This window comes from Panthera pardus, unplaced genomic scaffold, assembly GCF_024362965.1.
Source record: "Panthera pardus isolate Hobbes unplaced genomic scaffold, ASM2436296v1 HiC_scaffold_21, whole genome shotgun sequence".
In the NCBI taxonomy this organism is placed as follows: domain Eukaryota; kingdom Metazoa; phylum Chordata; class Mammalia; order Carnivora; family Felidae; genus Panthera; species Panthera pardus.
The window spans coordinates 26,608,831-26,632,891 of NW_026526777.1; the positions used below are offsets into that span (position 1 = coordinate 26,608,831).

The 24,061-nt window shown below is 57.3% G+C and overlaps 1 protein-coding gene across 19 annotated transcripts in view; it reads left to right on the forward strand.

The window, feature by feature from the left end:
* The window catches only part of PLEKHA6 (pleckstrin homology domain containing A6), a 143,217-nt gene that overhangs the window by 108,229 nt on the left and 10,927 nt on the right, over positions 1–24,061 (forward strand). For 3 of the 19 annotated variants that reach the window (XM_019432601.2, XM_019432637.2, XM_019432718.2), the window contains 17 exons: positions 296–396; positions 3,889–4,091; positions 5,583–6,134; positions 7,816–8,338; positions 8,828–8,914; positions 10,054–10,107; positions 13,636–13,716; positions 14,597–14,665; positions 15,880–15,960; positions 16,255–16,404; positions 17,246–17,341; positions 18,799–18,910; positions 19,532–19,671; positions 20,640–20,789; positions 21,972–22,101; positions 22,318–22,424; positions 23,350–23,526. In XM_019432601.2, coding sequence (XP_019288146.2) covers positions 296–396; positions 3,889–4,091; positions 5,583–6,134; positions 7,816–8,338; positions 8,828–8,914; positions 10,054–10,107; positions 13,636–13,716; positions 14,597–14,665; positions 15,880–15,960; positions 16,255–16,404; positions 17,246–17,341; positions 18,799–18,910; positions 19,532–19,671; positions 20,640–20,789; positions 21,972–22,101; positions 22,318–22,424; positions 23,350–23,526 — 2,813 coding nt within the window. Of the gene's footprint in view, positions 1–295; positions 397–677; positions 3,425–3,888; positions 4,092–5,582; positions 6,135–7,815; positions 8,339–8,827; positions 8,915–10,053; positions 10,108–13,635; positions 13,717–14,596; positions 14,666–15,879; positions 15,961–16,254; positions 16,405–17,245; positions 17,342–18,798; positions 18,911–19,531; positions 19,672–20,639; positions 20,790–21,971; positions 22,102–22,317; positions 22,425–23,349; positions 23,527–24,061 lie in introns of those variants that run through there. The other 16 variants (XM_019432614.2, XM_019432646.2, XM_019432628.2 and 13 more) reach the window with 16 other exon arrangements.

The following is a 24,061-nucleotide window of genomic DNA, read 5'->3' on the forward strand; positions in this document are numbered from 1 at the left end:
GCTCCTGGAGGGTGCGTACCACTTCTCTCTCGTTCGCCTCTCTAGTCCCAGTATCTAGAACCGTGTCTGCAAGGCCGCCGGGGTTCCCTACCTCCCGGGAGCGTGCCTCGCGTTGTTGTACAGAGCACACCCTGGGTGCTTGGTGGGTGGCGGCCCCGAGTCCTGACAGGCCGTAGATGAGCCACAAGTATTTATCGGTATCTGTCGTAAGAGGGCTGATACCCTCCTCTCTCTCTCCCCCTCTGCGCGGGCCACGGGCACGTGCGTCTCACCCGGGCCTCTGTTCACCCGACAGATGAGAAGGAGGAGAGCATCCTGGGTAGCATCCCGCTCCTGAGCTTCCGGGTGGCGGCAGTGCAGCCTTCGGACAACATCAGCCGAAAACACACCTTTAAGGTCAGTTGGCATTTCTCTCCCAGGCCAGGTGGGGGAGGGGGGCCTGCTCTTGTAGAGCACGCGGGACTGGAGAAGGATCACGAGCCACCTCCCCAAGGAGCCCCCCAGTGGTGGCGGAAGGAAAGAGTAGGCAGTGACCCCTGGACTCGCTACAGGCTGTTGTAAGGCTGAGGAGAGGCCCGAGAGGCCGCCTCCTCTTACCTCGGGAGTCAGGTGGGGCCCGTGGAGATGTGGATGGTGGTCCCACAGTTGTTCCTGGGGCGGGGGGGGGGGGGGGAATGAACCCTCTGCCTAGCGGCCTAGCATCGGTCGCTGCGGACATTCCTCGCAGCAGAGGCAGGGGCCGTGGCTGGTGGGGTTCTGACATCCTTTCTGGAAAGGAATCCTCCCTACACCGAGCCCGGAGGACTGGACCCCCAGTCACACCGACTCAAATTTCAGCCTCTAGAGAAAATCGGGAGTTGGGTTTGATGGCAAATCAAGAAACGTGAACCTCCCAGTAGAGAGCAGTTTGGGAGAACAAGAGCGCGGGAAGACGGGCCTCGCGTGGGCCTGCTCAGTGTCGCTCCCTGAGAACCCCTGGGGAATCCACCCATCAAAGACACACTTGCAGCTGGCTCATCACAGGCCAGTGTTTTTCCACATTTAAAAATTCATGACCCACTGAAAACAATAAAAACCCCGCGCCCTTTTTGTACTTGATGACGCAAAGACCATAGGCTCCTTTCACTTCCAAATATAAAATCAGGGTACCAACCATGCCTTGCCCTAGCACAAAGCCATCTGTCCCCTAGTTGAGAATTGCCGTCCACGACCCTGAAAACCTAAAGCCGTGGTGTTAGGTGATAGAAACTGCCGCTAACACCAGGTCAGTATCTGAGCCTGTAGGACCTCAGAGCCTGCCCCCTCCTGTCCTTCAGACTCTGCTCACCTGACTGTGGAAGAGAGGTGGGCCGCACGCCCAGGTGTCGCTCCAGAGGACAGAACCAGGAGGGGCTTCTTTGGCACATAATTAGTTCCTAGCCTCCTAGGGTCCTGTCTGCCAGAGGTGTGAACAGAATGAGCAATTAATAAAACTCTGGCTCCAGGGAGCCAGGTTCTAGCTGGGGGAAATAGAAACAGGTTGTTGAACCAACAACAGAAAGTCCTACTGTACACATTCGCGCACACACCCACACAGTCAAACAGCCTGTCTTACCCTCCCCTCCAGACCTGTGCACAGACACATCCACACTCCAGCTCGGAGCTCTGCCAGCCACAGGCATTCCATCAGCGCCCCGAGTGACTGACACACACACACACACACACGCACACACGCACACACGCACACACACCCTCCATAGCCCCAGCTCGCCGTGCCCATCAGCCCCTCTCCTCCTTCCCTTTCCCCCGAGAAGCGCACTGCCTCTTTAAAACCCAACTCTGAGGGCTGTGCTCAGTGGCTCACAAAGGGTTCCGATTGTGGCTATCGAGTGGCCCTTCCCCAGGGAAGGGAGGGGAAGGGAACGGAGACAGATGGGAGGCTTGTCCTGTTACGGCCACCAAGTGAAACTCTTGGATGGCTAATAATGAGCCGGGCACTGTTTCTGCCCAGCCTGCTGCTGAATGCCTTAACCTCTTCCTAACCCAGCCCTGTGGGGGCTCAAAAGACTTCACCCCACTGGGGACCTCCCTCAATATCATGGCCCAGTTTCACAATGCCAGGCTGGTGTCCCCCTCCGGCTCGCCATCAACTGCCCTGTCTTCTCCCAGGATCTGCCTTTTCCTGTTGCAAGCGGTTCCCGTGCCTTTGCTTTCTCCTTGTTTCCCTGTGGGCATGTTTTGTCCTCTAGCTTGACCGTGAGCTCTTCAAGTGCAAAGAGCAGGTCTGTTTTCCTGTGACTGGTGCCGGAGCAGAGCTCTGCACACACGGGGCGCTCACGAGCAAATTAATTCACTTGCTGTCCGCTCCTACCAGCCCCAGGTCACACCCACAAGACCTGCCTGTGTCTCTCTCTCCTGTACAATAACCCTGTGTCCTCCACTCCAGGAGGCCAGCCTGGGCCCCTGCTCTCCGTACCCTTGTGCAGTTTCAACCCCGAGGTGCCTCCTTACAGTTTCACTGCCTAGAAACACGTCCCGCTGCCCACAAGCCAGCCCCCTGCTGGAGGGTGGGAACTGGCAGGATCCAGAGGAAAGAGGCCCATCTCTACTCCTCGAGAAGTAGGACATGTCATTGCGTGATGACTCCCGTCAGAAGGGAATCATGTGCTGGGGAGGGGTGGCACAGCAGGGCGAATGTCCAGCCAGGAAAGCATGTGGGAGGTGTGGGTTTGACACAGTTTGACACAGCTGCTTCGGAGAGCCCTGGGGCTTGGTCAGGAGAGCCCTGTCTTCTCTCCTTCCAACCCTCAGAGACCCATGATTTCACACCCGTGGGGTCAGAGACCAAAGTGAGGTTCACATCTGAGACTAGTAACCACCCGGATTTCTCATGTCGAGCGGGGTAAACCGGGCTACCTGCTTTTTCCGGGAGCCTGAAAGTCTCACCAGGGAAGCATGCTGAGGTTCCAGAAAGAATTCGGCTCTGGAGCATCTCTTCCTTGTGGCCTTAGAACCTGGGAGTCTCACCAGGTAGAGCCCTCCCCGTTAAACAGGTGCAGCGCGTCAGGCCAGAACAAAAACCCAAGTTGTTTGCAGCTGCAGAGCCGGAGTCAGGGACAGCACCGACGCCCTGAATCCTCCCCGCCAACAGCCCCGATTGCCTTGGCGCAAGCTCTGCCCTCCCCGCTCTCGGCGGGCTGAACCGGGAATCGCTGGGTGCTGTCGTCCCAGTGGTTGACAGCCAGTAGAAGGGGGTAAACTGAATAGCTCCCCACTTCCCTCTGCTCCTCAACCTTCCTGCCACGTCATCTTCTGGCTCTCCCTCTGGTGTCTGGTTGACCTGTTCTCTGCTTCTCCTCCTTCTGACTGCGTGAGGACCCCTCCTCTGGACAGGAGCTCTCTTCTGGGTTCCCGCCTGCCGCACCTGCTCGCGGCCACCAACTAGGTAGCGTGCTCTAACAGTCCGTGCGTGCCCCTTGCATGCCCAGGGAGGTGGAGGCCTGGCTGTCTCTGCACAGAAGAGACGGCACTCGGTCCTCAGAGGCCAGGCTGGGGCCGAGGCTGGCATGTGCTCGGGGGCGGGCCCCCCGGGGGCGGGGGGCGGGGGGCATCTCTCTCAGACATCGGGTAACTGCCCTTCAAATCAAAGACAGAATTTGATGGGAGAGCAGGCATGGTAATTGCGCTTCCTGTTTGTAATCACTTCAGGTGGGGCAGGTAAGCTTACCTGGCCATTGGGCGGCTTATTGGGGTCCAGAGAGCTAGCCAAGGCGGACGCCTAGACGCCAGCTGGAGCCCTTGGCCTAGCTCGGTTTGCGCCTGAGCTCCTCGTGGGGAAAAGAGCTGCAGGTCAGGGGGACGGCCCGCCTGACCGCCTGTGCTGTGGGTGTGGGTGTCTTCTCCCGACAGGTGACCACGTGCCGGGTGGATGAGGCCGGGGCCAGTTCCACGCACTGCCTCTCCCCACAGGCTGAGCACGCTGGGGTCCGCACCTACTTCTTCAGTGCCGAGAGCCCCGAGGAACAGGAGGCCTGGATCCAGGCCATGGGGGAGGCTGCCCGAGTACAGATCCCCCCAGCCCAGAAGTCGGTGCCCCAAGCTGTGCGTCACAGGTGAGTCCCAGGGCACAGGGCGTGGGGGTGGGGAGTGCTAGAGAAAGAGGATCAAGGAAGCGCCCCACTCTGTGTCCTGCTGAGCCCGGCGTGCTGGCTTGAACCTCTGAGAACATGTGAGCCGCTCCTTGCCTCCTAGCAGGGCTAAGTGATTCCAGAGCCTGGAGTCTCCCTTCCCTTCCCCCTGACCGGTTCTTCCTCTTCTCTCTGGGCTGGTGGAGGCCAAGAGACAAGCCAGGTTCCATCGGGGCCTGGCCAGGAGCCAAAGACCAGGGTCATTTGCTCATTTATTCTTGGCTTTGCACATTAAACCCATGACCTCTGGAGGAGGGTAGACTCGGGTGCGAATCCCAACTTAGCTACTTGCTCACACTGTGACATCAGGGTGATCACTTAACCTCTCTGAGCCTGAATTTCCTCCCCGTGAAGGCAGCAGTTATAATCCTACCTCATAGGGGCAGCCGGGAAATCCTGACATGCAGTGAACACTCAGCCCATGGCCGCCCCATCACCCCTGCCACCTGTCGCCACCCACAGCCTCACGGCCTGTCTCTGCTGGAACCGGGTAGATGGGAGTCTTGAGTTAGATTGTTAACAGGGATCCAGAAGAAGGAGGTTTTTACGATACAGACTCCAAGTCTATTTTAGTGTCTTAGAAGTGTTTACCAGGCAACGCTGCAACAAGGATGCTTGAATCTGTTGAATTTGAGAAGCGGTAGGGAAAACATCGTCACGAGGTCCCATCTTCACTTCAGCTGAGGGGCGCACTTCCAGAAGTTTGCTCATTTAGTTCATAAATATTTACTGGAAATAGGTATGTGTGAGGCACTGTAGGGGGCGCTAGGAAAACAAGGGAAGACCAGTCTACATGCTTCTGCCTCGTGGAGCTTACGTTCAGGCGGAGTCTGTCCCGGAAGAAGCTTGTCCTGGAGAAGAAACTAGCATGCTTCTAAGCCTAGAATGTTTGAGGCAACAGCTTAGGCGCCTGGCGCCCGCCGTGTTTGATTGCACGGTCCTACGAGGGGAGCGACTGTTATACCCGTCCTGCCAACGAGGAGCCCAAGACTTGCAGAAGTTAAGGAACTTGCATAGGACAGCAGGCTGAGCTGTAACGAGCCTCCATGGCCGAAACATCAAGGACAGTCACTATCATGAAGCTTTGGTGTAGTGTGGCACCGAGTTTGGGGGGCTGGAGCGGGGACAGACTGCAGAGGAGACCAAGTCTGGGGCGGGTTAGTCTTGGCCATAGCTTCCGAAGGCTGGATGCAATGCAGGTCAGCAGAAGGGGGCAGAGACTGGGCCGTGGAGAGGACCTAGAGGGGGAAATGAGCACACCACGCATGGGCAAGAGTGCACTGTGTTTTCGAGTAACTGCCCGGGCTAGAGCAAGAAAGCAAAATGGGCACTTGGGAAACAGAATTGTCATTCATTGAATCCCGTTTCCATTGCTACCTTCCCGCCCACCCTTCTCCACTCCTTTTGCCTTCCCAGTCTACCACCCCCTGCCCAGCTCGCTGCTGGGCTGGAGTCACTTACAACATCTCCCTTGGCATCCTGCAGCCATGAGAAGCCAGACTCAGAGAACATCCCTCCTAGCAAACACCACCACCAGCCGTCCCACAACAGCCTCCCCAAGCCCGAGCCAGAGGCCAAGACTCGAGGGGAGGGTGACGGCCGGGGCTGCGAGAAGGCAGAGCGGAAGCCCGAGAGGCCTGAAGTCAAGAGCGAGCCTCTGGTGAAAGCCAATGGCATCCAAGCCGGACCAGAACCATCCTCGGAGCCGGGCAGCCCTTACCCCGAGGGCCCAAGGGTCCCAGGGGGAGGAGACCGGCCCGCCCAGCCCAATGGCTGGCAGTATAGCTCCCCGAGCCGGCCGGGGAGCACAGCTTTCCCGCCTCCGGACTCAGAGAGTGGGGGGCACCAGCGGAACTTCCCCCCACGTGCCAACCCCGACAAGATTGCCCAGCGCAAGAGCTCCATGAACCAGCTGCAACAGTGGGTGAACCTGCGCCGGGGGGTGGCGCCCCCTGAAGATCTCCGGAGGTGAGTCCTGATGGGGCGTAGGCGTGGAGCTGGGGTGCTGCGACGGCCAGGGGCGGGGGCTGGGGTAGTAACACTTGCAGCTTCCCTTGCTGGAAGCCTTCGGGAAGCCAGGCTGAGTTGGGAAACCAAGAAGACTCCAAAACCCAGGGTCTCAGGCTTGTCCAGATCCTTTCCTGTCCCCCGTGGCACCGTCTGTGGAGTGTGACCCCTGCCCGATTCCTGCCCTCTCTGATTGCTTCAGAGACACAGGGTCAGAGTCCCCGGCACCTCTCCACAAGGATGCTGGGTGCCCAGGACACGCGCAGGCAGTCATAGGAGGGGCCTCGGCCTTGCTCCTGTCAGATACCCGTCTGTGCTTCCCACCCTCTTACAACAGCCCCTGTTCCAGCGTTTCCACCACCGTGAGCCTCACTGACTGCCAAGCCCACTCACCCCATTTTTGAACGGCTCTAATTGTTTGAAAGTCTTTATTTATTGCAGTTGTAAAAAAAGAAAAGAGGGGCGCCTGGGTGGCTCAGTCGGTTGGGCGTCCGACTTCGGCTCAGATCATGATCTCGAAGTTGGTGGGTTCGAGCCCCGCGTCAGGCTCTGTGCTGACAGCTCAGAGCCTGGAGCCTGCTTCAGATTCTGTGTCTCCTCCTCTCTCTGCCTCTCCCATGCTCATGCTCTGTCTCGCTCTGTCTCTCAATAATAAACATTAAAAAATTTTTTTTTTAAAGAAAAGAAACGAAATGAAATGTCGCCACTCACTGATCCTAGTCCTGCCCTCTAGACCAATTTCCTCCTTTGTCCAGTGACTGGCTTTCAAATACTGGAAGACATTTATTAGCCTGATAGCGTTCATCTCGTTCATCTCGGGACAAGTGGGGCTGCTGCTCCCTCCCCTGGGTGTGGGCGGCTCCAGGGACCCCAGGTGACACCTTCAGGAAGGCTACTCACCTCTGGTGGCACTCTGCTGCTCGGGACATCTGGCCCGCCCCAGGGGTGAGCGCCTCACTTGGGATGCATCCCAGGAACCTACTGGTCCCGCCCTTGACAAGAACATAAAATCTGGGGAGGCGCCCTTTTGACCCCCCTGTGTTGGGTGTTTCCCCTCCTCCCTGCACCAGGTGCCTGGTATGTTCCCTTTCCTTCAGCTGTTTGCTGCTCTGAAAGGATCTGATACATTGTGCTTCAAGCTGGGATAGAACTAACAAGGCTTAAAGTTTCTTCCCAGGAAGCTCTGAATGTGAAATTTCTAGCCTCGGGTTGTTGGTTGAAGGAGGAAGCTGCTTTTTTTTTTTTTTTTTTTTGAGATACAGTTGTTTTTTTTTTAATTATTGACAGAGAGAGAGAGAGAGAGCGCGCTGCGCGCGACAGCGAGAGAGGGAGAGAGAGAGAAGCCCAAGCAGGCTCCCTGCTGTCACAGCAGAGCCTGATGCAGGGATCAGACTCACGAACCGTGAGATGGTGACCTCAGCCCGAGAGGGAGGAAGCTTTGAGGGAGTTTCCCTGCACCTCTGGAAGCAAGCCTCAGTGCCCAGGCAGTGGCTACCTCTGTGTGCTCCCAGGGTCAGCCTGGGGCACCATTCACCTGTTCACGGTCTGCTCTAGGCTGGAGGACACAGAGGCGGGGCTGGGGCACAGATGGGTGGGTGGGGTTGTGCTCGTTCTGGCTTCCTTACAGTGTCCTCTCTCTCAGTCCCTCTAGGTTCTACCCCGTGTCCCGCAGGGTCCCTGAGTATTATGGCCCCTACTCCTCCCAGTACCCTGATGATTACCAGTACTACCCACCAGGGGTGCGGCCCGACAGCATCTGCTCAATGCCAGCCTATGATCGGATCAGCCCACCCTGGGCCTTGGAGGACAAGCGTCACTCCTTCCGCAATGGAGGTGGCCCTGCCTTCCAGCTTCGGGAGTGGAAGGATCCTCCGGGCTACGGGCGGCAGGATGGCACCATCTGGCTCCCCGGCCCCTCCCCCTCCCGGCAGCCGGTCTATTATGATGAGCTGGATGCCACATCCGGCTCCCTGCGCCGCCTGTCCCTGCAGCCCCGCTCCCACTCCGTGCCCCGCTCGCCCAGCCAGGGCTCCTACAGCCGCGCCCGCATTTACTCCCCCGTCCGCTCACCCAGTGCCCGTTTTGAGCGCCTGCCACCTCGCAGCGAGGACATCTACGCCGACCCCGCTGCCTATGTGATGAGGCGATCCGTCAGCTCCCCCAAGGTGAGCCAGCAGCGCGCCCCCTCCTTCCTCATCCCCTGAGGTCCCCCACGAGCCTACTACCATCTGCGGAGAAGATATGCAGGTGTGCAGGCATCTGGGACTCTTGGGGTCACTGTGCCCCATGGGGACACACACCGTATGTTGGCAGGAGCCACGATGATGCCCAGGACGCCACTGGCCCTGCAGTTCTGCCTGTGGGAGAGCTGCTTTGGGGGATGTGCTCTGACCCCTGCGCAGGAACACTGGTGCCCTTCCCCAGGTTGTGCCGGGAACCCTAATTCCTTGTCGGAGGGCAGAGAGGGTTCTGTCTTTTGAGGACTGGATGGGTCACTGCAAGGCTATCGCAGTGGATAAATGCTGCAAATCCATTTGAATTTGGAGTCTGCTCTGGGACAGGATACAAACATCCCTAACCTTGAACGTTAGTTGGTGGGGAAGTCCGTGTCCCAGCCAGACCCCCTCACCTCTCCAATCCCCTTTCTCTTCCAGTATGATTACCTGGGAGACAGGCGGCCAGTCCCTGCAGGACTGTTCCCCTACAACTACCCACCATCCCCCACGGCCCACGATAAGATGGTACGTCCTCTCCTCCCGCCCGCTGCCCGCACGACCTCTCCTCCCAGAGCGGGGGCCCAACTAGGGCAGCCACAGGGGTGCTCTGTGCCCGGTACCTGGCCCTCCTGGTTCTCAGCAACCTCTGGATACCTCCTCCCTCCCGGCCGGGACTCTAACCCCAACGCAGAGCTTGATGCCAGTTACCCCCAGCTCTGTGACATAAGGTAGAGGAGCAGGGACTGACTAGATCTGGAGGCGCGTGATGTCCTGATCGTCTCGACTCCAGAACAGCCTCCCGTCCAGCATGGTCAGGGGCTTGGGTCACGGCCTGGGAAGAAAAGTTAGGTCCGAGTGTCCATTAGCAGACGTCTTCTCCAAGTCTGCCCTTGGCCTGGAGTGCGGCTTCTGGGAAACGACACAAGTGGTGGGATTAAGGAAGAAAAGATTTTCCATGGTGTGTCTTTTCCTTTCCTCCCTGCTTTCCACTGGGCTCTCCCTGGAATCTGTTCTCCGGAGAATTTTGGTCTCCACCGGTCTCCACCCGGAGAACTGGATGGAGACGCCCCACCGGGGATGCTGAGGAGGGTCACGGGAACCAACAGGCAGAGTCCTTGTCCCCGAAGTCCTGTTGCTGACCCCTGTCCTGACACAGCCCCGGGAGGCCAGGGTGGAGGAGCCTGCGCAGGCGTGGAGGGGTGCCCCTTCCTTCCTTCTCCCTGATCCTTCTCTGTCTAAGCCCTAGCCCTGACACACAGCACGTGCACCCACCCAGAAACCATGGATTCTTCCAGAAAACCCAGGAGCTGGTAGGGAGGGCCAACTGCATTGCTTCAATGGTGCTTCCCTCTCCCAGGGGAGGGCCCGGTGGACGGGGAGCCCTGGAACTGGGGCCCTCGAGCTGGGGCCAGAGTGAGTCCCTCCTCTGGTTGAGGCGTCCAGGAGGCAACCTCGGTGCCTGCCCCCAGCCTCTTCCCTTCCCCAGAGCTCCTCAAGGATAGACAGAGGCCTCTCTTTGACCTTGCCCCCACTAGCCCCCCCACCCCCGCCCCCCCCACCCCCGCCCCCCAGCTAACTCTTAACTGCTTTGCTTCCTTTTTATTGTTTTCTGTTGTCCTGTTCCTGTTTGTTTGTGTTGCTGTTGGGCCTCGGGCTCCGGGTAGGATGAACTTTTAGACCTTCAGTTGCAAAGAAACCTAGAGTATTTGGATCAGCAGGTAGGCAGAGCTGGTGCCCCCTCCCATTCCCCTGCCCTCCTGTCGTGTCTCCCTGCTCCTCCCCACCTTCTCATCTTCCCTCCATTTGACAACCTTTGTTGGCACCCCCCGGACACAACAAAGTGGCTTATATTTTGGTTTGCGCCTTCACGCCCCGCCCCCCTTCGCCTCAAAGCCCTTAAGTTTCCTGGGGAAAAGGAGAATAAGAAATGACCACATGAATAATTAATGCCACCTCCTATTTGTTCAGGCCAGATGGAACTGTCCCTGGGGGGTAGGCGGGAATTTGCATTTCTGCTGGAGAGAGCAGCAGAGACCTTGAACTGGGGGTGAGCGCCAGGCAGGGAGGTGGGGGGGTGGAGGGGGCTGGCTAAAATGCTAGGGATTTAGTGCAGCCTGAATCCGGGAACTGATCTATCATAGTTCACAGGCTGTTGTTAAACTATGTTGTTAAACAAACATAGTTTGTAAACCAAGGACTACAGACTTGCCCTAGGATGGTGTCTTTATAGATCCTAACGCATTTAATCTTCATAACAACCCCCGCAAGGTGGGTACTGTTGTTATCCCCATTTTAGAGCCGATAAGACGAAAGCACAGAGAGGTTAAGTAACATGCCAGGGGACACACAGCCAACAAACGGCAGAGCTTGGAATGTGGCTCTGAGATTTTGACCCAAGTTGTAGCAGAGGAAATGACTAACATGTGAAGAAGCAGGAGTCAATCCTCATCAGGATTATTTTACACTCTTACAGTTCCAGATAGAACCATACCCTTGACATCAGAGGCTACCGCCATAACTGTTGGTCGTTCTAGACACACAGGCCTCGATGCCTCGGGGAGATCATCCTCTTAGAAGGCGCTGGGCACTAGGAAGAATTGATATCCACGTTTTGATCAGCAGCGACAGCTCCCAGCCCTCACGGGCGTTGCATTTTACTTCCAGAAACAGCACGTGGTGTCCACACCATGAGTGGTCCAGTCCACGTGGGGATGGGTCTCCGGATGCCAGCCCAGAGCAGCGCTGGCAAGTGCTGGCGTTTCTCCATAGGAAGCGGGGTCTGCAGTGCCCTGGGTAGTGAGGGGCAGGGCTGAGTGCCCTCAGGGCTCCTGGGCAGACTTTCCTTTCTGTGGCCCATCCACAGTGCCTGGCTGCACAGGACTTCAGTGGCACAGCTGGGCCCCTGCTGGGGCTTCTGGCCCTCATGACAGGGCTGGGCCCTTAGGCGGGGGGGGGGGGGGGAGGCTTGAGAAATAACCCTTCAGAGGACCTCCTCTAGATAAAGAATAATTTTTTTAAAAGAATAATGTTCCTAAAAGGAAGTTGTATATGCTAAGAGTCCAAAATGTGGAATCAGACATTTAGTCCCAGTTCTGCCATTTTACGAGGGTTGTGGTTTTTTTGTTTTGTTTTGTTCTGTTTTTTGTTTTTCTTTTTTCTTGGAAATGTCGCTTTGTCTCCCTGGGCCTTGGTTTTCTCAATCATAAAATGGCTGTTGTAGAATCCGCCTTTTCTGCCGTACAGAGTTCCTGGAGAATCAAGTAAGAGGGTACATGGCAACGCTTTGTCAGGCATTGGCGAGAAGTGGTCACTGCTGCTATAATGATTTTATTCGTTTTCTTCTAAAACGCAATTTAAAATATTACTTGAGCACCTTTATGGTGTATAAGGCACTGGGCTAGGTGCTTTCTCACAAAATCTAACATTTTGGACAGACCGAAGGGACACAGAGGAGAGGAAGGAATCCTACAGTCAAAGCCTGCGGGGGCTAAAAGATCCCCAAAGCCGCAGCGTGAGTGGGAGCAGAGGCCAGGGCGAGAACATTCTGGCTTCCCTCCTTTATTGCTTGAGATCCACTGGTAGGGGAAGGAATGAGATCAGTGGGTGTCCAGAAGCCTGGGCCGCCTTTGCCCTCTCCAAGCCTGGTGCATTACCAGGTCTGCTTTGCCCTACACACACACACACACACACACACACACACACACACACACACACACACACACACAGAGGACACAGTCATGGCACACAGCAGCATGCAAACACACACATACACACACCATATACAATCACACATACTCCACACACGCACACCCCATACACAACAAACACAATCTCATACACACAGGGCTCCAGGAAGATAGGGATTGACTTGAGTTCAGATCCTTACGGAAAGATGTGGCCGATGTCCTGTTCACCGTTAACTATTTGACAAACCTCTTACTACCGCTCTTTTCAAAGCCTTTTCAATGACACTTTGTGCCATGGAAAAAAATTCCAAAGGGCTAAAAGAGGTAGAGGGATCAGATCCTAGGAAAGCCTTTGAAAATGCTGTGGACCCTGCAAAGGGGAGTGGGTGGGTACCCCTCGCCCTGCCCACAGCACACAGAAGCAAGGCTGCCCCTGGGTCACCACCTAAGTGGATAACATAAAAATACGTATGGGCGTGACACAGATTGGGCAGCTAAGGGCCGAAAACGTGAGAGCCTCCTGCATCGTGACCCCAGAAGCTCTGCCCTAACGTGGCTCTGTCCCTTCCCTCATTCACTTCCTCTCCCCAGAAGGCTTTTCCCACAGAACTTCCCTCTGTTTTCTGCTGCCTTCGCCTGTAGGTCAGTTGAGTTAAAGGGACATAGCCAAGGACGCTCCCGAATGTGTTCACGTTTTGATGTTGCCACGCTGGAACCAGTGGGGGAAATGACAGCATTTCTAGTTGATTTGGTCGGCTTGTCCTCCCTCCCTGTCCTTCCTCTCTCCTGCCCTTCCTTGTCTCTCTCTCTCTCTTTCTTTTTCATTTGGCAAGTAGTCTTTCCCCCTCCGTGTTCCTAATGGCCCTTGAAACGTAAAGATAACCTGTTGGGAGAGCAGTGTTCCAGCATCTGGTGTCCCTTTAACATGGCTTGCTTGTTTTGGCCTCCTTATTTGCTCCCTAGTGTCATCCAAGATCGTCATGGATGTTACCAGCCCAGCTCTGGAAACCGTGTTTAGCAATCCTTTCTACTCTAGAGCCAAGAGGTGGGCAGGGGTCGGGGAGAGAGAGCTGTGCCCACCTCTGTGTGAAGGCCCATCCAAAGAGCAGCCCCAGTTTTCTTTCTCAGCTGTTTCATTTAGTTCAAATTTGGGGAGATGGGTTTTTCCAACTGCCGGTGTGGTCTTTGACTGAAGCAACGTGAGGAAAGAGAGTTGGGGCAGGGAGTTGACCTTGGCCAGTGTGGATGAGACCCACACATCTCAGGCACCCTGGGGGAGTGTCACTGGCTGGGGGGCGGGGGGCGGTCTCTGCAGGGCCGTGAGCGAAGGCACAGCAGCCCTCCAGCTCCCTTCTGTGGCCTTTCCTCAGGACACCTTCAGGGCTGGTCCTGGGACAGTTCACAAGGGGCCAGCGATGGCTAAGGCCAAACAGAGAGGGAGCTGGAGACCCCGTGAGAAGCTGTCCTGTCCTGTTTCTGGGAAAACAAGCCCAGGCGGGTGATGGGGAGATAGCTCTATGTGGGCCGGAGTTTGAATCGTCCATTCCTTCCTCTCTCCAGATGAGTGAGAGCGAGACTCTCATCAGTATGGTGAACCGCATGGTGGAAAACTCCTCCCCCAGGGCCCAACTCTTCATGCAAGTAAGGCCTCCGCCTGGCAGCATGGTCCCTGTCAACACCATTTCAGCTGCTTGTGCATGGTCGGGTCAAGCCATCTGGGTTGGGGCTTGTTCTGCCCAACCCTCCATCCACCAGGCCTCATCTCCAGGCCCCGCCTGGCCCCTCTCCTTTCATCCCACCGTGTCTCTCTTGTTCTTCATGTTCATGGGTGGACCCAAGGCCCGTTTCTCAAACCATCAAAATAGCACCACCATCCCGTATCACGCCAGGGATCACGAATCTGCTTTTTAATGCCCAGGACTTCTATCTCGTGTTTGTTATCTTCTTAACAGACGTCTTTGGGGGTAAGGGCATGAGGGGTGTCATATGGAACCATCCAGTGCCAAGGTTGTGTAGAATGTCTGGTGATTTCCAGATGCTTCACCAGGGGTGGGCAGCGTTTGCCGGACCCAGGTGTACTTCTGGGTTAGACACAAGCCCTGTGGCTGGTGTTCAATCTACTAAGATGATAATTCTCAAGTGTTTCCGACGCTCATTCCATTTCCTCATGCCTCACCCTCCAAAACAGCTAAGGGTTAACTGTTGTTGTCATGGTCGTTACCCAAGCCATCTGGGATCTACGCACCCCCAGAGTCCCTCCCGACAGTAGATCTTGAGCTCAGGGGAGAGGGGAGAGTAGGAGCTGGGCAGAATCAGCCTCAAGAATTGGGGAAAACCTACACAGGGGCCATCCCAGGCTTCCCAGCCGGGGGCAAAGAACTAGCTCAGATTCCCGGAATGGAGGCGGCGAGAGGTGACGGACCACGGTCTCGGACAAGAACGGAGCGAGGGTTGTCCGCGTTCCCGTCCCCACACGCCCTGCCTGTCCCCCGCTGCTGTAACCGGCCTCGTGTTCCTGCAGGTCCCTCCGTACCCAGAAGTGTTCCGGGACGGCCTCCACACCTACAAGTTAAACGAGCAGGATACAGATGTAAGAGCAGCTCTCCTGCTCCCCTGTCCTCTCCGGTCCCTCCCGCTGTCGCCCTCATCTTCGCTCTCCTCCGCTGGGGCTTTTCCTCCGTCCATCTCTGTCCTTCTGCCGGCTCTTCATACCTTTGACTCATGTCCTCTGTCGCCACCAAGACAGCATTCTGCCTGCCCCTTCCTCATCCCCTTTCTTTTCTCGTTCGTACCAATTACCCGTTCCTCCCATGCCAGCTGCGTGCGTTTCTCCACTGAGCCCTAGGCCCTCTCGTCTACAGCAGCGGGGGCTGCTTATTACAAGGAACTCAGACTTGGTTAGGAGGGACATCAGCCAGGCTGCTCTGGGCCCAGCCTGGCAGGAGGGCCTCGGTGACTGGAGGGAGGAACCTGGCCCTGGCCTCAGGGAGCTTCAGGGTAGTGTCGTACTAAATGGGCTCGGTAATGGGTTCCACAGGAGGGCAGGGCAGGGAGGCCAGGGACCAAGCAGGTGGCATGTGAGCCGGGCCTTGAAGTTCAAAGGCCCAGAAGACAAGATGTGGCTCAGTAGAAAAGAGCCAGAGAAGTGTTTGAGGAATGGCGTGAATAAAGGTGTGGATATGGGGAAAGCGTAAGTCTTCCCAGAAGAGAAGTTTGGCCTAACCTGCCTCCTCCCCATCACCACTGGCCTTGCCTGGGTAGCGGGTCCGCCCAGTAGGCCTAGGAGAGTTTCCATCCAGGCGAGGACCAGATCTCAGAAGGAAATCCCAGCCTCAGCCATCCGGAGACCCTGGAAGGAGGGGAGAACAGGGTCCTGTGAGACTGGGGAGCCAGTTCACTGGTTTTCCCAAGACTGCCTGCTCCTCCAATCCATGCCCGCCGGGAAGGCCTGGGAGGCCCAGGCCACGTTGTCTCCTCAACCCTTCGGGAACCGGAACCCCCAGGAGGAGGGGAATGCAGGGGCTTAACATTTAACTCCTCTCTCAAGCTGACTCCCTTCCTCAGAGAATAAGCACATCTCCCTTCCCGGTAGGTCCTTGGGGAGTCTCCCAAGGTGAAGACCGTCTTCCTATTCCCAGGAGCCTCCAAGGTCAAGGTGAAGAAGGCCTAGGGTTCCTCAGCAAGGGAAAGGAGGAGGTATCCAGAGGCCAGTCCCTTCCAACCAAATTCCCAGGTCCCCATCAAACCATATCCTTCACCCCCTTCTCTCTCCCTCCCTTCCCTCGACCCCCTCGGGCCCCCCAGAAGCTGCTGGGCAAACTGTGTGAACAGAACAAGGTGGTGAGGGAGCAGGACCGGCTAGTGCAGCAGCTCCGAGCTGAGAAGGTGAGAGCCAAGGGGTGGTCTTGGGCTGGGGGCATGTGGGGACGGCGGGGTGGGGGGGCGGGAGAGGCTGGCTCGGAGAGGTGTGGGTTGCCATCTCCGCCCTAAGCTGACACAGCTCTGTCATAAACCTCTGTACCGCCCTCCCCTGGAACTGCTGAAGCTCTTCCGGGGGCCCCAGCCAGGGAGGACAACCGCCACCAAGTTGCTGGGCTGAACCGTTGGGGCTCAGGCCTCTTAAAGACCCAGAGAGGAGTTATCAGGGCTGTTCACAGCCGGTCCCCTGCCCTTCTTCAGGAGAGCCTGGAAAGTGCCTTGATGGGGACCCACCAGGAACTGGAGATGTTTGGAAACCAGCCCGCCTACCCGGAGAAACTGCTGCGCAAAAAAGAGTCCCTGCAGAACCAGCTCATCAACATTCGGGTGGAGCTGTCACAGGCGACCACGGTACCCCCCCGCCCCCGTGGGCACCCCGACAGGAGAGCCGCCCCCCCCCCCCAGGCTGTGCCCTCTAGCTCCCGACTCTCCTCTACGGGCAGGAGCAGCAGGGGGCTCTTGGCCAGAAGGGGCACAAACGCGAGACCTTAGTACCGCCCTGCACGCGGCCGTGCGTATGCCGGCCTCTTCGATCCGTAGTCTCTGCCGAGGAAACTGGCTTATTTTTCACACACCGCACCTGCACCGCGATTCGATCAGGACAGGGTGAAGTCGAGGGCTACTCGTTTCCTCGGCTGTTCTCACAGCTTTGCTGCCTACCTCTGTCCTCTCCCCTGGAGATCCAGGACACGGGCGGCAGTGCCACCTCCCTCATCTCCCGTGGGCACGGGGCCGACCCTGCGGCCGGTACACACTGCCTGGATAATGGCTCTGGGCTGCGGCGGCCAAAGGCCCAGGAAAACGTGGCCCAGAAGGGAGAAAGGTCTCTAACCCCCAGCAAGCAAACACCTCTGGGTTTTCTCTTTCTGCCCTCCCACTTTGTATCACCCAGTGTGGGAAGAACAGTAGGGTGCGGGCATCGTACGATCCCCTTGTGGCCTACCCCCACGTCTGGAGAGGACTCTGGTTTCCCTGTGTCCGCCTGCAGTACGATGGGCCACTGCGCCTCTTGTAAGGCCAGTGTTTGGCTGTCATCAGAATGTCTCAGCCCTGGGCCCTCTCCGCCTGTCCCTCTGTGCCCTCCTCCCTCGCCCTGCCAGACCCCAGGTACCTTGGCCCCGGGCCCCGCGGTGGGATGGGAGGAAGGCTTCGGCAATGGCCGCTTTCTCAGTAAACCCACCCGCCCTTGCAGGCCCTGACGAACAGCACCATAGAGTATGAGAACCTTGAATCCGAGGTCTCTGCCCTGCACGACGACCTCTGGGAGCAGCTCAATTTGGACGTCCAGGTGAAGAAGGCCCCTGGGCAGGGGAGGGGCGGTTGGCATGCCTTCCCTTCTCCTTAGGGCCACAAGAGACCAAAGTGGCTTCCTTTCCTGCTTTAGAGATCTCAGAGACTTGAGACAGGGAGTTGGTCCTGAGACAAAGGACAGGATTCAAGTCCGCTTAAAACAGACGCTTTCAGGACGAAGATAATGTGGATTCTTCTTTAGTTCCATCAAATCATTAGGAAGGAGTAAAGCTGAAACACAAGAGAGCTGGGTTAGACGGAAGGTATTTTATGACTGAAAGGATTTAACACATAAATACGGACACGGGCATCGGTCTAGACAAGCGTATAGGTCTCTACGGGGATATAGATATGGGTATACGTGTAGCTATCCCTCGTGACCTCAGAAGGAGTGGGCAGTACGGGAGAAGCCACCCGGGAACTTTAAGATAGGAAAGAGGCTTTCCTTCCCAGGAGGGGTTAGGAACGCTCCGCTTGGAGGCAGGAGGCTGGACTCATCCACCTTGGGGAATTCTTATCCTTTCCCTCGATCAATCGTATCTACCCAAGCTGGGCAAGCCCTGTCTCTCTGATGCGGTTAATGCCCCAGTTTCCCCTATTTTCCTCCTGGCAACAAAACTTACCACCGCCCTCGCTTGCAGCTGGTTAAGGAGGGTGCGGTGAAGGCCCTCTTGGTCCAGGTCACCTGAATGCCACCGTGTCCTGTGGGCAAGCCTCACTTTCAACACGCACATTTTAGGAGGTAGGAAAGCACTCTGAGCACCAGCTCTGGAGACAAAGAGACCCAGACTCAGATGGTGGTCGCACTGCTTGCTAACGGACGGCCTTGGGCGCACATCCCTTCATCCCCAAAGTCGGGACACCTGTCACTTTTGCCTCGCAGACTTCTGGTGCGGCCGAGATGAGTTAGTGTATGCAAAGCACTTAGCGCGGAGCCTGGTACGCGGCACGGAGGAGGGTCGGGCGCTAAATAAGTGGCAGCTGTCAGTTTTCAAAGAGTGTAAACTCTAACCGAATAGAATCCATGAGTGTGTAGGCATGCATTGGGCGTGAGTGTTACGAAAGGGCTGTTTGGATACAAAGAATCTTAGTAAGTGGGGAACTCTTGCCGTTGATAACTGGCTCCCATAGTGGCCACCTAGGGGGACACTTGCTCCAAGACCACCCTGACCTCCCTGGGGGAAGCTGAGTCATGTTGACCTAACGGGGCTAACGGGGCTCTTGACTGTGATAGCAGGGCCCTCTCCTCTGGCAATTCCCGCATTCCATTTGGCAGAAGCCGAGGGGGGGGCACAGTCTTCCCGTGAGAAAGAGGAACGTGCTGGAGGGCTGTGTGCCCGTCAGCGTGCGCGTGCGCACGGGGCTCTTGTCTACCGCCGGCCCAAAGGGATGCAGGGAGGAGGCTGGGACGCTCCTCACGGCCACCTCCCTTGACCTGCTCTTCTGCTGTTTCAGAATGAGGTACTCAACCGGCAAATCCAGAAGGAAATCTGGAGGATCCAGGACGTGATGGAGGGGCTGAGGAAAAACAACCCGTCCCGGGGCACGGACACGGCCAAGCACAGAGGTGGGTGCCTTCTCCACCAGCCTCCTGAAACGCTCGCCAGAAATGCTCCGGTGTCTCTGGCGTCCCTCCCACATCTGTCAGCTCCCACCTCTCCAGGCCCTTACGCTGAGCTCAGAGCTAGTCAGGGCCCTCTCAGGCCTCCAGAATCTTCCCCCGGGCGGGTAGGTACGACTCCCTTACTCCCTCCTCTCCTCCCAGAATGCACCAGACCCCTCAGAGACACTGTTGCCCCTGATGGTCTAGATTCCTCCCCAGAAAAGGTCAAAGAGCACCTATGCCTCTCCCCACCCCTAAGCCCACGGGCCCGTTGGCGATCTGAAGCCACTACCTTAATGTCTTCCTGAAGCCTTTTGGGCTGGACTTTGGGCTGGCTTTCTTTGACATCTCGGAGGCAACAGTGTCCTTTCCGTCCGTCATCGTCCCCTGTCCCTGCACAGTTCTCCACGGCCAGCCTGCACCCCAGCCCCCATAATAAGTCCCTTCAGCAGGCCCAGGTGGCCCTGGAACCTTCCTCCCACATCCCCGGGTCCTCCCCTGCCTCCTCCACCTGTGGAGCCCATCCACACGCCTGGCCACACCCCTACCCTATCATCCCTCACCTCTCCTCTCCTCTGCCCCCAGGAGGCCTTGGCCCCACTGCCACCTACAGCTCCAATAGCCCCGCCAGCCCTCTCAGCTCTGCCAGTCTCACCAGCCCCCTGAGCCCCTTTTCACTGGTGTCCGGCTCACAGGGGTCCCCCACCAAGCCAGGATCCAGTGAGGTAAGCTGAGAAAATGGAGTAGAAGGTAGGTGGGGGAGGAGGGAGCAGGTCCTCACCTGCCTGAAAGACCCGGATTCTGTGCCCCTCCCTGCCCCAGAGGCCGCCAGTCCTGGAGCTTTGGCTTTCGGTCCGAGGCAGTCATCATCTTGCGCCCAGTTTGGCGGACCTCCTTCCAGATTTCTCCTTTCCTTGCTCTCATCTGCACTTGCCATCTTTAGCTTCCTTCTGGTGAAGTCTCTTCCCAAACAGCAGGATGGTTAACAAAGATACCACTTAGTGGGGATTTAAATCCGGAGCTTTCCAGCACACGAGAGGGTTGAGAGTCAGCATGGGGAGCAGTTTCCTAGCCAGTCAGCAAGAGTTTACAGGGGCTCTCCCAGGGGCCAGGGACGGTGTGAGGCCCTCTCAGACATGTGCCCGTGTGTGCCCACAGCCCTCCACTTGGGGAGCCCAGCGTGTGGTGCCGACCCAGACCAATTTATAGGAAACAGCCAGCCTCTGGAGCGTGGCGGTGTGTGTCTCAGTATTGACCATAAACGCTCTGATATTCCCAAGAGACGGTGGAACTTTGGGCCACTAGGCATTGGGACAGTCAGAGGAACAAGGGAAACAGACAGGAACAGACAGGAGGGGCGGCAGAAGCAAAGACACAGGGGCACGAATGTGCCCAGTGCGATGATGAGACAGTGAGCAGGGAGCTTTGGAGAAAAATGGGGGAACAGTGGGGGCAGCAGTCACAGGCGGGGGCTCTGCTGAAGAGGGCCCTGAGGCCGGGCTGAGAGTTCACTCCGGAGCTGGAGCTCCATCCGGGCGGTGGGTGGGAGTCCGGTGGTCCAGGGCCCCGGATGTCCACGATGGGGGCCGCAGGTCTCCACGATGTTGTCTGTCCGCCTGCTAATGCTCTTTTCTCCTGCTCTCACAGTGGCTGCTCTCCTTCCTCCTAATGCTCTGGCTTCTCTCTGCCTCAGGAGCCCGGCCCGCCGCGGCCCCCCCTTCCCAAAGCCTACGTCCCCCTGGAGTCTCCTCCAAACGTGCCTCCACTCCCTAGCGAGAGCCGCTTCTGGCCGTACCCCAGCTCCCCTTCCTGGCACCGCCGTGGCGAGCCAGCCAGGGGTCAGGTACCCAGCACCCTTGGGTCCTGGAGGGCAGGGGCGGAGGGAGCGGGGCGAACGGCCAGGCGAGGGGGTGAGGCAGGACACGGAGCCATTTTCCCCATTCCAGTAGTCATTTCCCACAGCTGCCCAGTTGGACCCTGGGATAAGGAAAGGGATGGCGGAGAAGGCTTTCCCCTTGGTGCTCTCTGTGGACAGGGGGACAATGAGTTGCCCCCCTCCGTGCCGCGGCTCCCGGGCAGCCCCTGGCTGCCAGCACCAGCCGGCCAGGAAGGGCCAGGGACCCGCAGCGACCGGTGCCATTCGGATCCCCTCCTGCTCCTGTCCGCCTCAGACGCCGGTCCTCTTGTGCTGTCTCTGTCTCTGCCTCGCCTGTGTCCTCTTGGGTTTCCTCGGCCCTGGGATGTAAGAATACAGGGCCCCCTTTTCTGCCCCGTTCTGGCTCCCCAGCCCCTCTCCCAGGAGAGAGGTGCAGTTAGGCTGGCAAGAGGTTGCACGGTGAGTAGAAAGAGTCCTGTGCCTAAAACAGGGAACCGTATTTCCATCTTGGCTTGGCTGCCGTATCTGCACCGCCCGGAGGGGCCGCCAGTGAGGGGGGCAAAGCAGGCCACGCTTTCCAGATGAGGGGAGGCGATGGGGCTCACCTGTGCTCTCTCCCTGGACTAGAGCCGGGGTTTCTGGCCTCTGGCCCAGTCTTTCTGTGTGCACCTCACTGACACTTAGACTCTTCAGCTGCACGATGGGGGCGAAAGGGGGTGCAGGTGGTATCTGAAGCCCCTTCTAGTCTCATGATTCGGCGAGCCCTCAAGCTAAGTGCACTTTTCTGTCGCCCAGAATCTTGGTACCAAAGCCCAGCTGGTTCTTTCGCTTAAGTTTTGGGTGCGATTCCAACAGAATCCTCAGAGATCCACGGCCTTATAGACCCCTCCTGGGCCTCTGCTGAGGGTCTCTTGGAAGCCCTGAGCCCTCACTCCCCAAGATGAGCCAGCATTGGCCAGCCTTAAGGTGGCCTGAATGGGAGGCTCGATCTCACCCCTGCCTGCTTCCCAGCTGGCTCACTTAGAGTTTCCTTATCCCTTGTTTTCAAGGGTCTGTGCTCCAACCATTGCAAAACAAAGAAACACCCCTGGGGGCCAAATCCTCAGCAGTCCCTAGGGCACCAACCGTCTCCTCCTTTTTCCTCCCCAGCCCAAGGCAAGCTATGAGCAAAGCAAGAAAGACCCCCACCAGACGTCACCCCTGGACACCGCCAGAGACATCAACCTGGTGCCCACCAGGCAAGAGGCGGAGGCAGAGAAGCAGACAGCTCTCAACAAAGGTACTTCCTGTCCCATCCTCCCCTAGACGCAAGGCCAAGAGTCGGAGAGTGGCCCAGAGAGGTGCTCATCACAACCAAAGACAGTGAGTGCCCACCCATCCTCGGCCTTTCATCTCGGCCACAGGTGGCACTGAGCCGCCTCTAGACGCAGGCTCCCCTGTGTGTCTGCCCTCCTGCTTCTCCAGGAGGCCCACCGGTTCTTCTGCCTCCCTACAGTTGGCATTGTGCCCCCTCGGACGAAGTCGCCCACCGATGAAGAGGTAACCCCGTCAAGGGTGGTGAGGAGGAGTGCCGATGGGCTCACCAACGGACTCTCCTCCCGGGTGAGTACAATCTGTGGGCGCCGAGGCCCGAGTGGGCCTGAGCTGGGCTGAGGCCTCTCTGTGTCCGCCCATCTGTCCACCATCAAGAAACCCCGGGTGGGAGGAGGAAGGCAGGACAAGTAGGAGGGGGCAACAGCTCCACTGGAGAAGCCTTCCTTCGGGAAGCCATATCGAGGGACAAGGGACAAGGAAGATACACATTACTTTCATTGTTCTAATCTTCCTCACAATTCTCAAATTTGCCGTGGCCCTAATTCATGAGAAAGATAGAAGGATGTTGAACAAAATTATTATAATGTGCCAGCGATGAAATACAAATCCAGCAAAAATCAGGGTCAAACGAGCCGACCTAAGGCAGTAGATGGGTTTCCGAGGGCTGCCAGGAACTTAACAAAGCATCCCACACTTGGGGCCTTAAAACAACAGAAGTTTATTCTCTCAGAGTTGTGGAGGCCAGGAGTCCCGAATCGAGATCATCAGGGTTGGTTCCTTCTGGAGGGTCTGAGAGAGCACCCTGTCCAGTGCCTCTGTCCTAGCTTCTGGCATTGCAGGCAATCTTTGCTGTTCTTTGGCTTGTAGACCCAACATTCCAGTAGGCACTCCTACCTTCACATCTCCTTCTACTCCGTCTTCTTTTTTTCTGTCTCTTGTAAGGACGCCCATGATTGGATTTCGGGTCCGCTCTAATTCAGGATGCTCTCTTCTTGAGATCCTTACCTTAATCACACCTGCCAAGACCCTATTTCCAAATAAGGTCACATTCACAGTTACTAGGGGGTTAGGACCTGGACGTATGTCTTAGGGGCTATGCTTTAACCCACTATGGACAGGCTTCCTAGAGAAGGGAAATCTAAGGGATTAGGGCAGATGAAGAAGCTGGGAGGGCAGACGAGGCACGTGTCAGAGCCCCGTTCTCCCCCTGCAGCAGGAGCGCCCCAAGAGTGCCGTGTTCCCTGGCGAGGGCAAGGTCAAGATGAGTGTGGAGGAGCAGATCGACCGCATGCGGAGGCACCAGAGCGGCTCTATGAAGGAGAAGCGAAGGAGCCTGCAGCTCCCGGCCAGTCCGGCCCCCGACCCTGCTACGCGGCCCGCCTACAAAGTGGTAATGTCCTCGCAGCGACCCACGGGCCTGGCCCGGCATCTGCCAACAGTGTCCACTCCCAGTGGGTGACCAGCCTGGGCCGGGGCAGTTGGGTGCAGGGCACTGGGAGAGGGGCTGGGAAGGGCCCGAGCTGGGCACCTGGGGAGAACGAGGCGGGGGTGTGGGGGGAGACTTCTCCCCACTAGGCAGACGATTCACTGCAACAAGTATTCCTTTTTGTGCGTTTAAAGAAAAATAACTCCCCCCCCCACCCCCAAAGAATGCGTTGATTGTCTTAGTGGAAATGAAGTATACACAATTCACTTAACACAGAATAGTGCGAAGTTCACCGCCCAGAGAGAGGCATCGCTCACGCAGTTTCTAGAGCGTTTTCTATGTATTGAAAGATACACACTGAAGATAATCACGATGCCACCCTGTCACCTGGTACCGTTCCCAAACCTCATGCTGTTCTATCCGGGTCCCTCAGCAGCGCGAGGTTCGGAATTATCACCCCTGTTTGGGAGACAGGGACACAAAGTCAGGAGAAATTAAG